General features: G+C 43.9%; 3 protein-coding genes across 3 annotated transcripts; all 3 read right to left on the bottom strand.

Moving 5' to 3' along the window:
* Window positions 1-119: 119 nt before the first annotated feature.
* On the bottom strand, window positions 120-4,388 carry grwd1 (glutamate-rich WD repeat containing 1). Its single transcript, XM_076154601.1, has 7 exons — window positions 4,134-4,388; window positions 3,898-4,015; window positions 2,798-2,960; window positions 2,495-2,705; window positions 2,011-2,156; window positions 1,136-1,327; window positions 120-614 (listed from the first exon to the last, which is right to left on the bottom strand). Exons 1-7 carry the CDS (start codon window positions 4,345-4,347, stop codon window positions 306-308), a joined length of 1,353 nt encoding a protein of 450 aa, XP_076010716.1. The 5' UTR covers window positions 4,348-4,388; the 3' UTR covers window positions 120-305.
* Window positions 4,389-4,889: 501 nt separating this feature from the next.
* LOC143003851 (uncharacterized) lies at window positions 4,890-9,141 on the bottom strand. The gene is made up of 5 exons (XM_076154603.1): window positions 8,573-9,141; window positions 8,077-8,183; window positions 7,545-7,616; window positions 7,063-7,209; window positions 4,890-6,746 (listed from the first exon to the last, which is right to left on the bottom strand). Exons 1-5 carry the CDS (start codon window positions 8,583-8,585, stop codon window positions 6,390-6,392), a joined length of 696 nt encoding a protein of 231 aa, XP_076010718.1. The 5' UTR covers window positions 8,586-9,141; the 3' UTR covers window positions 4,890-6,389.
* A 1,466-nt stretch (window positions 9,142-10,607) lies between these two features.
* Window positions 10,608-14,684, bottom strand: flcn (folliculin). The gene is made up of 12 exons (XM_076154782.1): window positions 14,425-14,684; window positions 14,087-14,290; window positions 13,758-13,904; window positions 13,410-13,631; window positions 13,133-13,299; window positions 12,919-13,010; window positions 12,460-12,623; window positions 12,216-12,329; window positions 11,809-11,932; window positions 11,553-11,678; window positions 11,324-11,426; window positions 10,608-11,214 (listed from the first exon to the last, which is right to left on the bottom strand). The coding sequence occupies exons 2-12, from the start codon at window positions 14,288-14,290 to the stop codon at window positions 11,007-11,009; spliced, it is 1,671 nt and encodes a 556-aa protein (XP_076010897.1). The 5' UTR covers window positions 14,425-14,684; the 3' UTR covers window positions 10,608-11,006.
* Window position 14,685: the final 1 nt, after the last annotated feature.

The raw sequence follows: 14,685 nt of genomic DNA, 5'->3' as shown, positions 1-14,685 counted from the left end.
TTTTATTTTAGCCATACAAATAGGAATGCCTAAAATAGTTCACACATCTGTAAACCATACAGGGTTAAAGAGCAGTAGGAAAGTCTAACAGCATATGGCATTTTCCAATAAATGTCAGAGGAAAAGTTATTACCTACAATGTTGAGTTGCAGTCTTATGTACAATTATACAAGCTCCATAATAATGAAACTTATTTGGATTGACCTCCTATTATACATACATATTACACATTAAATGTGTATTCATGCAAGTTGAAAAAAAGCCCTACCAGCTTCTATCTGAGAAGACAGACACACACAGACACACTATACGGAAACAGTTCTGAACACGTTGAATCCTGACTGAGCCGTGGAGATCATCACACCAGGCACTTGTGGGTGCCAGTGAATCTCCTTGATCTCCGACTGGCCCTGGTGTAGGAAGAGCAGTTGAGGGGGCAGGTCCTTCAGGCCCTCTACCCTGGCACCCACGTCACATGATTCTACTGAGAGGTCCCATTGGCTGACAACATCATCCGCTCCAGAGGCGGCGAACACGCTGGAGTCCACTGGGCTCCACTCCACTGATGTGATGGGAGCAGTGTGCTGCTTGAAGTTGGCCACAGGTCGCCCAGTCTGCAGGTACAGATAAAGCATCAGCACTGAGCTCAGATAGGTTCATCACATACAACACTCTGCTTTGGGCTGGGGAGTCAGTAGTTGATTTAAAAAATTTTTTTCAAAAGAATTGAAAACAATTCAGTAGTTTACCGCCCAGAATTGTGTAAGAGGCACAAGACTGAACAAATATTACAGCCAGCAGGAGCATAATCATACATAAGTGTGCAAATCCTGAAGCTGCCCTTCACCCTGATTGTGTAATATAATAACATACTGAGCACAGGATTCTTTGGAGTGCAAGATAACAACGCGATCAAACATGACACATAATGAAGACAACATATAACTCCAGCTGAACTGGTCCTGGATTTATAATGGCTCTAACATAGACATTTCTGTAAACAGAAAAAATGCGCATACCAAACAGTGTAAAGTAGAATTTTCGTCTCAGAGCATAGGAGGTAAATTTTTCTCCAATTATTTAACAGTCCCTAATAAAGTTACTGATTTCAGCTATATTGCCGTTAGGTTCTTACCTTAAACTGTCGAAGGTCCCACACTTTAAGGACTCCGTCATCCCCCCCTGATAAGAGGAATGGTTCACTCCTGTTCCAGCTGATGACGTTGATGTCGGACGTGTGCGCCCCTTCAGCTGACAGCATGGAGTTGGGTGGTGATCGGATGTCCCAGATACGGATGGACTGATCCACTGAGCAAGAAGCAAACACCTGTGGAAGATCATGGGTTTAATGACCATAGCTTAAATATTTACAAAACAAAATCTGGCTGCTCTTGATGACCTTTTACAAGAAACTATAAATTATTACCGGAAAGAATGTTCAATTTATTAGGTACTTAGGAGCATCTTCCGAGGGCTGTTATTCCCGTTATGCCTCTTAACGCCCACAGAATGCCTGATAAGATAAACACTGTACACTCTATACACACGCAGTACAGCAGTACCCGACAAGCACCTACCAGTTTGACACTCGTGCTCTCCACATTCACACACAAGGAGCTGGTTCCAAAAACAACATTTAATTCATTCCAGTCGTTCCTTCCCTCACCCCACACTTCCAATAAAACACCTGTATAGTTAAACCTTTATAAATCCCTGTAGGAAAGTCCATCCTCTGTATACGACCCCTTGTAACTATTAGGCAAACCAACTCCAGATCTGAGGCCAGAAGATTCCTCACATGCCTGTCTAACAACTCGCATGCATGTCTTGCATGCTGTGTGAAGAAATCCACGCAAATATGCAAAAAGCCCCTCGTTGGCCATAGTGGGGTTTGAACCCAAGCCTTTCTCTAACCTGACAGTAGAGGCCAATAATCCTGCATACCTCTCACTCCATAAACACCTGCCCCAGTGTGACCCACCATGCCCTCATTACTGTATACAAACATACTGTAGCCTCTGTAGGTGACCACTGCAGATCCTCCACAGACTTGGTGTGAGAGCTGAAAGGTCTTTGGTCAATCTGCCATGAGCTCCCACCCTCCTGTGGCTCCCACACGTGGATGTTCTTTTTGCAGTCACCACTGACCAGACGACCTGTTAGTAAAGGACAGACACAATAATTCAGCACATAAGCTGCATCTCATGGTATTTATATACATCTTTATACTTCACAGATACACACATACAGTATAACACGTGGGTGTATGTGACTATGAGGTTGCAGCCAGCAACATATTTACATTAACACCTCACTGCATATGTGGCTCTGTGTCCTAAAATGCCTCCAGAATGGATGCAAACAGAAAGAAAGTATCAGGAATGAATCTATAGTTATGGTGAACTGACATTATCAATCATGCGTATTAAGTTTGTTAATATACTGGGTAGTTTGTCTTCCACATCAACATAAGGTGAGGTAAACATTCATATACCAGGCACTGTAGGCGACCAGTCAATTGCAAAGCCTTCGGTCATGTGTCCTGAGAAGCTGAAGAGCGCCGTGGCTTCCTTCTGCTGTTTGATGAAAGCCGTCATGGCAGCAGAACTGTGAACAGCCTCCAACTGAGCTCGCAGATCAAACACCTCCACCTGCCCCTTCTCTGACCAGACGCCAGCCAGCGACTGCTCTCCACGCTGCGTCACCTGGAAACAAAGAAGCAAAAACCATCCTCAAGGTATGGAAAATAAAGTCTCTGACAGAGGAGACAGTGGATCAGAGAGGGTAGATAACTTACTCTGACTCGGTTAATGCCTCCATAGTGAGGCAACATGGCCAGTTCCATTTGTGGCTTCTTATCTTCCTCCTCCTCGTCTTCATCACTGTCTTCGTCGCTGCTTTCTTCACCCTCTTTCTCCTTCTCGGTTCCATGAAGGTTATACATGCGCATAACAATAAGTCTAAGAGAAAAAACAAAAGGTTATTAGTCGTGTTAACTTAATCTTGAAAGGAACTCGGGAGCAAAAGGCTAAACTGTTCCATTGATGAAAGACCTGAAGGTTTTATTTCTACACATGCCTAAGCTCTACTTTAAATGACTAGTTCATAGAGGACAAAGTGGACTGAACTTGGATTCAAGTAATCCAAACCAGCTGCAAGTAATAGGTTATGTTCTACGAGTTCTAACGAATGTTTTGCGCAATTTCTAAATTTAACTAGGATTCTGTAACAAATTCCGATGATCAATGTCTCATCTATGTCCAGTGTGCAGAGGACAACAGGACAGACGCCAGGCTGTGCCCACTCCAAACTCAAGTCAGCTGTGCTGAGGTTTATGTTGTGATGTTTGTACAGCACGTCATTTATAACAACAGCCTTCATTCCTGTATCTGTGTAACTCACACTAAACACACACATCACCACACACAAGCATTTCAACAGGTTTAAGTAAAGAATGAAACAATTAAAATACAATGTAAGATTATAAATAAGGAAGAGGCGTCAAACCTTTAATAGAAACTAACTGTAGAACTGGCCTAGATGATGAATATTGTGCAGCTATTTAACTATATATTTGTAATCTACAGTTTAAGAAGTTTCCTCTGTTTTTCTGGGTTTTTTTCAGTGATTTGATTGGAACCTACCATCAAAATAAGTATAGATTTATGTATTTATTCCTTCTCGGTGAGAGACAAGTGTTGATTTTGACATGCAGGACTGTTAAAGCGAATATAGACGTTTCTGAACATGATCAAAAGCTACTGATTGGAGACTTAAGTCTATTTTGAAGACTGTTAAGTGTCAGAAAAAGGATCAACGCGCTGCAATGGAGGGGGTGTGTGTGTGTGTGTGTTTGTGTGTGTGTCTAAATGAGGACGCTGGTGTGTGATTCCCGACCTGTTGCTGAGCGCCGTGTCCGCCTGTGTGCCCGCACAGAGCAGCATGGACACCGGGAACTGATCCCTGCCGTCTCCATCTCCGTCTTTCAGCACGTCAAAGCTCAAACACGGAGCTCCTGGACACAAACAACGAAACACACATTCGCATTCACAACCCACTACGCCTCCATGTGCGCGCGCGTGTGTGTGAGTGTGTGTGTGTGTGTGTGTGTGTTTACTGTGGGCATCTCTTGCCTGTCTGACACTCGTGGTACATGCGGTAAGCGGAGCGGTCCATCTCCAGCTGCTCTCCCGGCTGAAGCGGCTGGATCCCGGGCACGTACACTTTGCCCTCCGCCTCCCCATCTCCTTCTCCTTCTTCTTCCATGTCCTCATCATCGTCGCTATCGGCTTCGCCCATCTCGTCCCTGATTTCCTCGGCAAACGTGTCTTCTCCGGGCGCAGCCATGTTAGCGGAGGCAGACTTTGCTTACTTCCGGTATGCTGGACGACCACGTGGTTTAAACCCCCCTCCCGCGCTGCTCTGCTCCGCGCCGCCGCCGCCTCCTCGCTCTGCTCTCTACCCCCATTTACGGGAATTCAGCTGGCCCCTTTGGCGCTTGGCTCGTCCGGCCTTGTTGCCAGGAAAGCTCAGCTCCGTTTGCAAGTGTTTGTCTCGGAAATTGCCACAACTCCAAAGTCTAAACTAGAGTATAAACGGAGAGGCCATCATCCTGCAGCGTGTGTTCCATAAATCAGAGTTGCATCAGGGGGCTGAAGACAGAGAGGAAGGCTGATAATTAGAAATGTAACGACACACGCACCACTCACTCATTGTGGCAATTTCAGACGTTAATGACAAAATATTACTGTTGTTGGTACAGCGCCACCATCAGGTCGAATGATGTTTCTTTTTATTTATATTTGTCATAAGCAGTGAATGCAAAATGTGCACAAAATGTGGTCAATAGTCATATTCCCTCATGAGAAAAATCACTTTTTGTGGAATGAGCCACACCCACTGAACTTTGGCTGCCACCTGTAACAAAATGGTGAGAGACGTCATACAAACATGGCTATTGCTCCACTTGCATGAGTCTGAATGAAAAACAAATCTATAGCAAAGGTCGATAGGGGTTGGGTCCTGACTCTAACAATGTGACCCAACCTGTATGCCAAATATAATACAAATTGGATTTACAAGAGTCCGAGCTATCAGGTGGGTAGATGATGCAGCATAGATTGGCCATAACAGTGGACCAGGTGGCTACTGATGAGGAACAAAGCTTCAAATTTAAAGTATAAACTGGAGAATGGTCAAATGCTTGCAGGAGATAATAATAACACATATGTATAAGTGCTGTGCATGGTACATATTAGAGCTTTTTGGATTCTGTGAGCAGGATGTAATAATTCTCTGTGAATGTTTGACAACTACTTCCAGATCTCCTCCTAACTCAGTGGTTTGTAAATTACAACACAGTGGGGGAAAAGGTCAAAGAAAACTGGAGGTTAACCCAAAAGTCTGTTCCTAATAGTCTGTTCTTTAATGCATTAGGAAACTGCAAGGAGGGTCCTGCGAGGACAATAGTGCTCATAGCATGCGTGGGTGTGTACAAGCAGGGGCAAGTGCCGACGCTAAATAGTGCACTCTATTCACCACGTAGATCCAGAGAGTAGAATACAGCGTGAGAGAGGACATCTCTGGAGCCTCTTTCCTTTCCAGAATGCATTCCTCTCTCATCTGCGCTCCATCTTTCAGACACTTATCTCAGAGTAACAGCACAGTAATGAATGACTTGTTCATTTGGAATGATTCTTTCAAAGCACTCGCTGTAATGATTTAGGCTTGAGCTCACATGGCTGCACTAAAACTCAAACTGGTTCTTCCGTGTTTTACAAAAAACCTTCCTCTCTGTAATCCCACATCATATAAACAAGATGTCATATTCTTAAACAGTCGCTGTAAAAAAACGTGAATTCCTACTAACAAACAGTACAAAAAAAGCCAAATTCAGAAAAAGAGGCACAATGATGTAATCCTCTGGATCAGCCTTACACCAGCTAAAACAAGTAACTATCAAAAGCATATATCTAAATGGCTTTAATTTACAAGTATGTACAAAAGTAAACATTCATAGACAACAATATCGTACGTTTACATAACATTCATTGTAAACAGTGATGAATTCCACATCGGACAGACGATGGCTTATGTGCATTTGCTTGCTCCACATTGACGTCTTAAGCATTTAGAGCAGAGCTAGTTTGAGCTTGTTGCTTGCTCTAGAGCAGATGGCTATGAGTTTATAACTGTGATATCAGTTGTTACAGACCGCTGCTGAACAGTGGACTGAGCTAATTAAACTTTGGACAAGTAAATGCAACCATGTCACTTCATATTAATAACAAAGCTTACTGCATTAAAAACAATATAAGAAACAAACATTCAGTGCCAGAAAAATTGTTTGCATTTTGTGTGCATCAATAAAAGACCTCCGTTTTTAGTAACTATGGCAACAGCCACCAATAGAGTCTAAATAGCAGGGGGCTCCAGACAGAAGCAGAATATGACAGGGGTAGTGTGCCGCTGCTGGACGGCGGCTGTGTAATATCCACCATCTTCTCATTCAGTCCTTCTTCTGCACTGCTGATAGACCTGGTGGTCAAGAGTCTGGCTCTGGAGGGACTGTACTCCTTTTTCTCAACAAAAGTGGGGGCCAAGGTGGGAAGGGGGCACGAGTGAATGGAAGGTGAGCACCCGACCTTGAGCCATCGGTTGAAAAGCTCTGAGGTTAGGTTGAAGAGTTCTTCTGGAGAGGAAAGGGTCACAGAGAAACCGGCCAAATCTGTCTCCTCCTGGAATCTCTGTGAGACAAATAGAAACAAGAGGACTTAGAGCAAACAAAGTGCAATAAAAAGGAAGAGAGCCTTCCCAAGACTCATTTTCCACAGGAATTCTATTATTTAACAAATAATTACATCAGTGTTATCCTCAGTGTAAACAAGCACATATGAAGTAACTGGAGATCATTCTCGCTACACCTCTATAGTCGTTGAAACAATAATCTTCTGCCACTACAAATGTGTCTCGTCAAAGCACAAAACAGTTACACAATACACAATAACATTCAAGTTCTGCTTGTGATGGTAACACATTGTGTCATATAATCAGAAATAATACCTCTGTATGTCTGTTCTTCCTTAAAATCTTTTCCAGTGTTTGTTTTAGATCCATGATTAAGGAGTAATTCAGGTGCTCATCCCAGAGGTTACCGAGCAACACATGCCAGGAGTCCAGCAGGACAACAGCAGCAGGAAACACGCAGCACTGGATGGAAGAAGGGAAGAAGCGGCACAAGGTCACATTCAGCACGAGAGACAAGAGACAAAACCAGAACAATCTCATCAGTCTGAGTACAACTGAGACCAAAGGCAGCTTGAGAGGGAAATACATTTAGTAAAGGAGGCATAAATGAGAGTAACTGGCAACATAAATTGTGGTTTCACAGTTGACAGAGTCATACTGAGTATTTACCACAGGCACGCGCTAAAATAGCTGAAGACTGCACCAGAGATGAAGGGTAGACTGTCACGGAGACAAAAAGGCTTGAAACTGAAACTGCATAAGACTATATATGATGCAATGATTGTTAATGGACTCACCGGGTCTGTGTCACAGAGCATGCTGTTACTGTAGTGGTGCACAACATAGTAATCTTTAGGAAATACTGTTCGCTAGAAGGATAAGAGACATAAAATGAGGATAAAGTCAGAACAAACAGCTACATTAGTCATTTTGTGTTCATATATAGTTTATAAAGAGAAACTAATCAACAACAGGTCGTTCAGGTTTAAGTCATACATGTTTAGACATCTATTGATCATGTGCGACTGTAGAGACAGAGGCATTCTTTGCAAGTCACCAGGAAAGAAGGAACAGCTGACACTTGATTCATTTGCTCTGTTTGTCATTTAGATATGGAGAGGTCAAATTGAAAACCAGATGTCCACCTTTTAATCATCAGTATCCATTAATAGAAAACATGACTGAAGATAATGAGTACAAGGGATTTCATTATTCAAAGACATGTATGAAGTAAGGTCTTGAGTGATGAAACTTCTCTCTTACAGACAGATACACTGACATTTTAGGAACAACTAACTAACAAAAGTAAGTGTACAAGTGTTAACTTACAAATCCATTAGGATTGGAATCGATAGTTGCTTTAATGTTTTTCACAACTTCCCAGTCAAAGTCACATCCACCGCATTGGACCGTCAAGAATGATAGCAACAGCAAAACTATTAGAGACATGGTAAGAGAGAGAAAGAGGCACAGAGTAAGACAGACAGCTCATTTGTGTAATAGCTGGAAACTTTTTGCGGTTTGTACTGTGTTCATACTGCATACCTCCTAAGAAACATCACATCATTTCCTGCAGCAATTAGCCATTTCACAAGAAAACAAAAAAACACACAGCCAGTTGTAGAGACAACTGCAACATGTATGGAACACAGTGGTGATATAGCTTCTATAGATAAAGCTTTCAATCACAAGATGAATCCACAACGCAGTTTAAATAGCAGACAAGCAGCCATGTCTTCATTATAGTCACTCCCACCTTCTGTTGTTTTCTTAAAAATAAAGTGTACAAAAAGCCTTCTTATGTACTAAAGTTGTTGTTCCTCACCTTGCAGTGACATCCTTTTATCTTTCTAAGAATGGACACTTCTCCATTTCTCTTGTTGAGAGGTTTTGCAGTATCAGTCTTTGAAAGGCAAAGTTTCCCTCCTCTGTGGTTCCTTGAGGTCTTTGACACAGAGATCGTTACAGCGTCTTCTCCCTCACTCTTCAGGCTTCAGTCTTGTTGTTGACATTTCTTTGTCTTCCTTTGGTACTTTCCAAAAAATGCCTTATCTATCCTCTCACGCAGTCCTTGTCTCAATTTGGATTTTCCCACTTAAAGCTGACTGGATGCAGTTTTCCCCCTATCACAGCTGGTGAGTGTATGCCTTTTATTTAACAATCTATTTCCTTTTCCCTTTCCCTTTCTCTGCCCTAACCCTGACCTAGAATTTTCCTGAACAGCCTTATTTGAATCACTGCTCTTTCCCCTGACGCTGGTTAATGGACAGAGCGAGCGCGACACTGGCCTGCTCTTCCCTCCCTCTGGCGCTGTGTGTATCCTCACTCAGACAGAGCCTGGGCTCAAAGTGAAAGTGCTATCAAGTCTGGATTGCTTGTCTGCTCCCTTTAAGTCTCAGCCCCTCCCACTGCCACACGTTTTACCTCACTATTGACTGACCCAGCCCCCTCCCCCTACTCCCCTCATACCCTGACACCCGCAATCCTCCCCCTCCAAACCAGGCTTAGTCATGCAGTTGGAGCGTATGTTTTTCATTTAACCCCCCCCCCTCTCTACACCTCTGTGCCTGTGGATCCTCATCCCCTCTATCCCTCTGCAGCCAATATGCAATTTCCAACCTGTTTAATCATCACATCACCATTTTAGCACCCAGAAGCTCATCCAAACAACAAAAAAAGCAACCCACAATCCTTAAAGATGACAACCAGGATTGGAACGCGACACCTACAAAAACTTGCAAGTCATTCCGTCACTGTAAGCAGCGGAAGTGGATGGTTTGATCGTGTCTCACAGGGCGCACAGCAGCTGCCATCCTGTCCTGTCATTCTATGCATCATCACATTGCATGGTTTTCATTTGGATGTTCGGGGAGAAGTAAATTATTGAAGAAAGGAAGCACACAGTCGTTTCTCAGTCTCCCACAGGAATCACTCTTCAATGTGTTCTTTTACAGCAGAGGCCAAAGGAAGCCGGCAAGTTTCCCAACGCTCCATCTCTCCTGAGGGGAAAAGGGAAACTAGGGAGCAACAGCTTTGGTTCAACAAGGAACCACCGCCAACTCCAAACCTCCTCACCTCAAACCAATGATTATAAATATTCAATCATTAAGTTCTTCCTGCTTCATACCTTACTTATGAAGCGTTTGTGAAAATTCTTGCTTTGAGGCCAAGTGAATATGTGGCTCGATCGTGGAGATGCAGCTGATTATTGTTTTGTTCTTTGTGCTTGTACTTGTGATCCTCACAAAATGCGATCCAGATTGAAGTGGGACATCGAAGAATAGAACAGAAGTCCAAGCTAACAGTTGAGCAATAGGTTCCTTTTTCCTGAGAAACTACAGCCAGCTCCAATGGAATTTACAACTTTCCTGTTCCATGAAGCTAAATGACTGAAGTTATTGGATTATGTTTTTACACAATCATTACATAGGTTGGTTTTGTTCCAAGTAAATGGGGCCTCTAATTTAAACGACGCTGTGAGTTTTATTGTCTTATGCCTGCACACCTCAGCAAAGTGACAGGCTTAAATAACCATGAAGAAAGTCTCACTTTATAGGTCCACAGTCTGCAACTGGCTCATTAAGAAGCAAAAGCCTGCTGATGTGGTCACAGCCCTGGAGTGGAGCCTTGTTATGCAACTACTTTGTACAAGAACAAGACACCAAAGAACCTTAGAGTGCTGTCTTACACCACTAGACACTTCTTGGCTGACAGCCATACATTGTAAAAAATCCTAAAAAAAAAACCCACATGTGAGTGGGAGCTGGAGAACTCTCCCCCCCCCCCTTCATTCCACTTTCACTCCCTTTGTTCCTTCAATTCACCACAAGATGGAGCCAGTTATGGAATACCAGAGGATGTTAGACTGATGTTTCACACTCATTTTTTATTTAAAGCAAGAAAAGAGTGAAGAAAGTGCCCAGTGTAATAAGTTATATTTTAGTCTGAATAAATATTCTATAATTCCCTGCGACGAATAAAAAAATCCCATTCATTCATTTAGTAAATTGAATTATATGCTGGATTGCAATCAGGATTGGAAACACAACAGATGAACTGTTAAGAAGACGATAGTTGTGCCACATTCACACTCTCTCCTTCACTGTATTACTGACAACAAAACTGATGCCCAGAAGGTTTTACTTTCACTTTTTCTTTTCAGGGTCTTTCCCCCTGATGTCAGCTCCCTTTTTGTTTGTAACCCTACCTCCTCCCTGTCTCTTTCTCTCCGTCTGTCTGTCTTTCTCTCTGTCTCTCTCTCACTGGCTGGGGCTCCTCTCTCCTCCCCTGACAGCCGTCATCAGGTGACTCTTGTAGGTCTTGCTGAGCCCGGTCATCCAGAACTTGAGGAGCCGGACGTTGTCTTCCTCGCTTGGCCCTATAGCTCCCAGCAGGATCAGGACTTTTTGGGTGTCCTCTCTCCCTCGCCCGTCCACCTTAGAGAACTTGAACAGGACCTTGACTTTGCTGGGGGGAAAAAAGAGAGTCACCTATGAGGAGGCTTACAAATGAGGAAATCCGAGTAAAGCCGAGGAGATAAAAGGAAATTAAAGATTAAACTTGAGGTTTTACTCACTTCATCCACTCTTCCTTCAGACACAACAGGCAGTGGGACACCACGTCCACAGACAGGTTCTCATTAGACAGAGCAACCTCAAGCTTGTTCAATAAAGTGGGACCTAGGAGAAAAACATTAAATCAGTCTTTTCTATACACAGGTAAACTCAAGAGGCATTAAGCTGCATTAAACATATTATACTTGTAAAGAGTGATGGATGTATAAACCCCAGTGTGTGTGTGCTCACCCCGGTCTGTGGGCTGTGTGCTGGCACTGCTGATGGAGAACTGATAACGTGAAGAGATTTCATCTTCACCCAAAGTCAAGCTCTGACTGCTTCTCTCCAGGCTGACGTCCACAAGAATGGAAAACTCTACGGGACAGAGAGGTAAAGCCAGGAGGTGGATGACCTGTGGTATCTGCATGTACAAGCCTTCAGTTTGTGAGAGCAGTTGTTGCCTTTGAGCTTTCGTACTGTGATCTGACGGAGCCTCTCCTGTTACCTGAGGAGCTGACGTGGGTGGGAATAGGCACATCGGGGCTCAGACCCAGGAAGTTACACTTATACTCTTCCTCATACTGGGCACTGTAAGGTATTGAGCGCACACAGCCGACTGGGAGCAGAGACTGAGGGGAAACAGGAGAGAAATTCAGAGTCTGTTTGGTGAAAGCGATTAGATCAACATTTGTTAATCTTAAATACACTGAAATCACAGCATGAAATGCCAATTTTTTTTATTATATTATTGCTTTAATTAATATACAATATCAACACCTGTATGCGTACAAAGGAGAAAATGTACACACTTAAACTATTACTCTAAGTACACATTTATGATTGTACTTAAGTGTATAATCACAACAGTGCCTCATATCACAATAAAGACTGCTTCTCCCAGCACAAGTGTACCTTGAGCACTATGAAAGCTGATTGGATGAGCCCAGGATCTGCACCTCTCCATATGACCTGATTGCCCATGAGCACGTGCCACGATAGCTGACGAAACTCAGTGGGCCCCAGGACCTGCACACCAGATCAGACAGGAATGGAACTCTGAATTATCATGAACTTAAATGTATCTTTGTAACCTACATATTTAATGTTGTACTGCAGGATGAAGAAAAATGACTTCCCAAAAAGTCCCAGCCTTTACCTGTCTCAAGTGCCGCAGTGACGTAAACTTTGGTCCGAGTAAAGCCTCTAATTTTGCATCCTCACACAGGAAGTCAGTGCCCAGCTGACTGTCTGATTGGTGCCACTGTGATCTTGAGCCTCCACTCTCTGCTCCCTCCCAGCAGCTCATTTCCTCCTCTTGTTCTTTATGGGGAAACAAAAAACAAGACCTCACAGTCTGACTCAGTGAATCAATACAGAGACAGACAGACTCCTGTTTCAACTATAGCACACTGTGCAAACACATGACATCAGGCATACAAAAGCACACAAGATATATTCAACCTTTAAACAAGTTAATCATCTTCCTGTTTCTGGTTTGTTTGCGTCACAGAGTAATTCTTACACACACTTGCAGCCGGGAGAAAATATGCAAGTTTTTTTGTGCTCGAGCACAAAAAAACAAACCGGATCGTGAATTGAAATATAATGTGTCTACCTGTCTGTCTCTCAATGAGCACCAGTGTGTCCTCAGTGGGGGCTCCCTCCAGCAGCTTCTCTGTTAGGCGACTACCACAGGCCTTCAGCAGCCTTGAGACAGAATCCAAACACACACATCAGCATGTCCAGGTGTGAGAGCACAACTCAGTCATACAGGAAAAGACAAATGCTGGTATGCTTGCCACAGTGAAAGTGAGAGTAAATCAACACACCAGCTGAAGGAGGAGTGCAGGCTGGCCCACAGGTTGGGATGCTGGGTAAGGGAAGTTAGTGAGCGGGCTGCATTGCCACTCCTCTGGTGTGGGAAGACAGCAGGCGAGAACCCGCTGTTGATCCTCACTGCTCGCTGGGGGCAAACTCCTTGTTCACTGTCAAACACCTAAGCGAGAACACCAGGAGAGGTCCATTAGGTACAATCTGACATGAGTGCCTTACCAACAGAATAGGGCCTCAGGATTCTGAGACCTATAAAGAGTGTGTTCACTGTACCTTGAGTGCAGTGCTTTGCAGACTCTGTATAGTAAGTCGAAGGTGGCGCAGCAGGAAAGGCCAGGAGTTGATAAGGTAGATCCGGTCCATGGCTACCATGACAATACTATACCAACGCTGGAAGCCCCTGGCCAGACTGTCTTTGATGAAGAAAGTGTGCGAGAAGACAAACCCATGCTGCTCATCTCCAAAGAAAATGGGTCCTTCACGGCCAGGACACACCTGAGGAAAAAGAAAATGATAATGAAACTGGACCTGGATAATGAAACTGGACCTGGATAATGAAACTGGACCTGTCGTGCAGTGTAACTCACAGGCACCTACACAAACATTATATATAGTTTTTACCTCACAGCTGAGGCTGCGTACGCAGGCCTGCCGCACCACACTGAACAGCTGTTGCTGCCTGGGATGCTGGTGGCTCAGGAAGCGAATGCCTGTCTCATCATCGATGCTCACAAAGCCGGGGTGAGACGCAGGCAGAGATCGGCAACCCTGTGTAGCAAGAAAAAGAGACAAAAATACTCTCAGGCAGATAAGAGAACGCATTTGTATACCAAAAACAAAACCCCAAATATTTTCTGTACTTCTTGTAAGGTTGAAGAAGTTCAAATGGTGGCAAATAACTTAATAAACTCCTATGGTCAGTTGACGTTTTTACGACCTCCTGCACTCACCTCACACATCTCTCCTCTCTGTGTGGCTGAGCTGTTGGCTCTCATCGTCAGCCCTTCACCCTCCCGGTCTCCATCTACGTCGCCGGGCACTGGGAGCCCTGCCTGGGACGGGGAAGGGGACGGAGGATGCAGTGCCTCAGTGCAGAACAATGTCCGAGGGCCATGGAGCTCACAGAAGTGACACAGAGCAACCAGAGCGTTCATCTGGGGATGACAGAGCAATGTTTACAGCGTGAATAGTAGCGAATGTGATGTAAATATTAAAAGGCAGTTCAGCACAGCATTAGATCTGTTCAGACTACACAGCAATAACATGGTCACATTAGCAGCTAGCTTACCTTCAAGTCACCAAACAAAAGCTGCTCAAAGATACTTCTCAAAGACTTTCATTGGTCGCAGAGTACAAAAAATTAATCACATAAAAAGCAGCATTTTAAAATAGAGACGGACGATAAATTCTACATATCTGGACGTTGTCGGGCTTTCAGGAATCCATGTTTTTAAAGTCAAAGCCTCAGATTCTTTACTCAGTTTTCTTGTGTTTCCTTCTGCTCAGCAGCTCAACTACAGATCATGTGACGAAGAGTCACGCGCTCGGC

The sequence above is a fragment of the Genypterus blacodes genome, unplaced genomic scaffold, assembly GCF_046128005.1.
Source record: "Genypterus blacodes isolate CSIRO-AG114 ecotype Tasmania unplaced genomic scaffold, CSIRO-AGI_Gbla_v1 ptg000063l_1, whole genome shotgun sequence".
Taxonomy (NCBI): Eukaryota; Metazoa; Chordata; class Actinopteri; order Ophidiiformes; family Ophidiidae; genus Genypterus; species Genypterus blacodes.
Note: the sequence above shows the minus strand (reverse complement) of the source record. Positions and strands in the feature narration are given on the sequence as shown.

What these genes read in the sequence shown, in the direction of transcription:
- grwd1 (XM_076154601.1), bottom strand. Translation starts at nt 4,347, where the DNA reads ATGGCTGCGCCCGGAGAAGACACGTTTGCCGAGGAAATCAGGGACGAG. An exon ending in GAGGCATTAACCGAGTCAGA is followed by an intron (nt 2,706 to 2,797) that starts GTAAGTTATCTA and finishes CTTTGTTTCCAG; the next exon opens with GTGACGCAGCGTGGAGAGCA. An exon ending in GGTCACCTACAGAGGCTACA is followed by an intron (nt 1,328 to 2,010) that starts GTATGTTTGTAT and finishes GATCTTCCACAG; the next exon opens with GTGTTTGCTTCTTGCTCAGT.
- LOC143003851 (XM_076154603.1), bottom strand. An exon ending in TGCTCTGTGACACAGACCCG is followed by an intron (nt 7,210 to 7,544) that starts GTGAGTCCATTA and finishes TCTTCCATCCAG; the next exon opens with TGCTGCGTGTTTCCTGCTGC. An exon ending in GGAAGAACAGACATACAGAG is followed by an intron (nt 6,747 to 7,062) that starts GTATTATTTCTG and finishes TTTGTCTCACAG; the next exon opens with AGATTCCAGGAGGAGACAGA.
- flcn (XM_076154782.1), bottom strand. Translation starts at nt 14,290, where the DNA reads ATGAACGCTCTGGTTGCTCTGTGTCACTTCTGTGAGCTCCATGGCCCT. An exon ending in TACGCAGCCTCAGCTGTGAG is followed by an intron (nt 13,632 to 13,757) that starts GTAAAAACTATA and finishes CTTTTTCCTCAG; the next exon opens with GTGTGTCCTGGCCGTGAAGG. An exon ending in CTGAAGGAAGAGTGGATGAA is followed by an intron (nt 11,215 to 11,323) that starts GTGAGTAAAACC and finishes TTTTCCCCCCAG; the next exon opens with CAAAGTCAAGGTCCTGTTCA.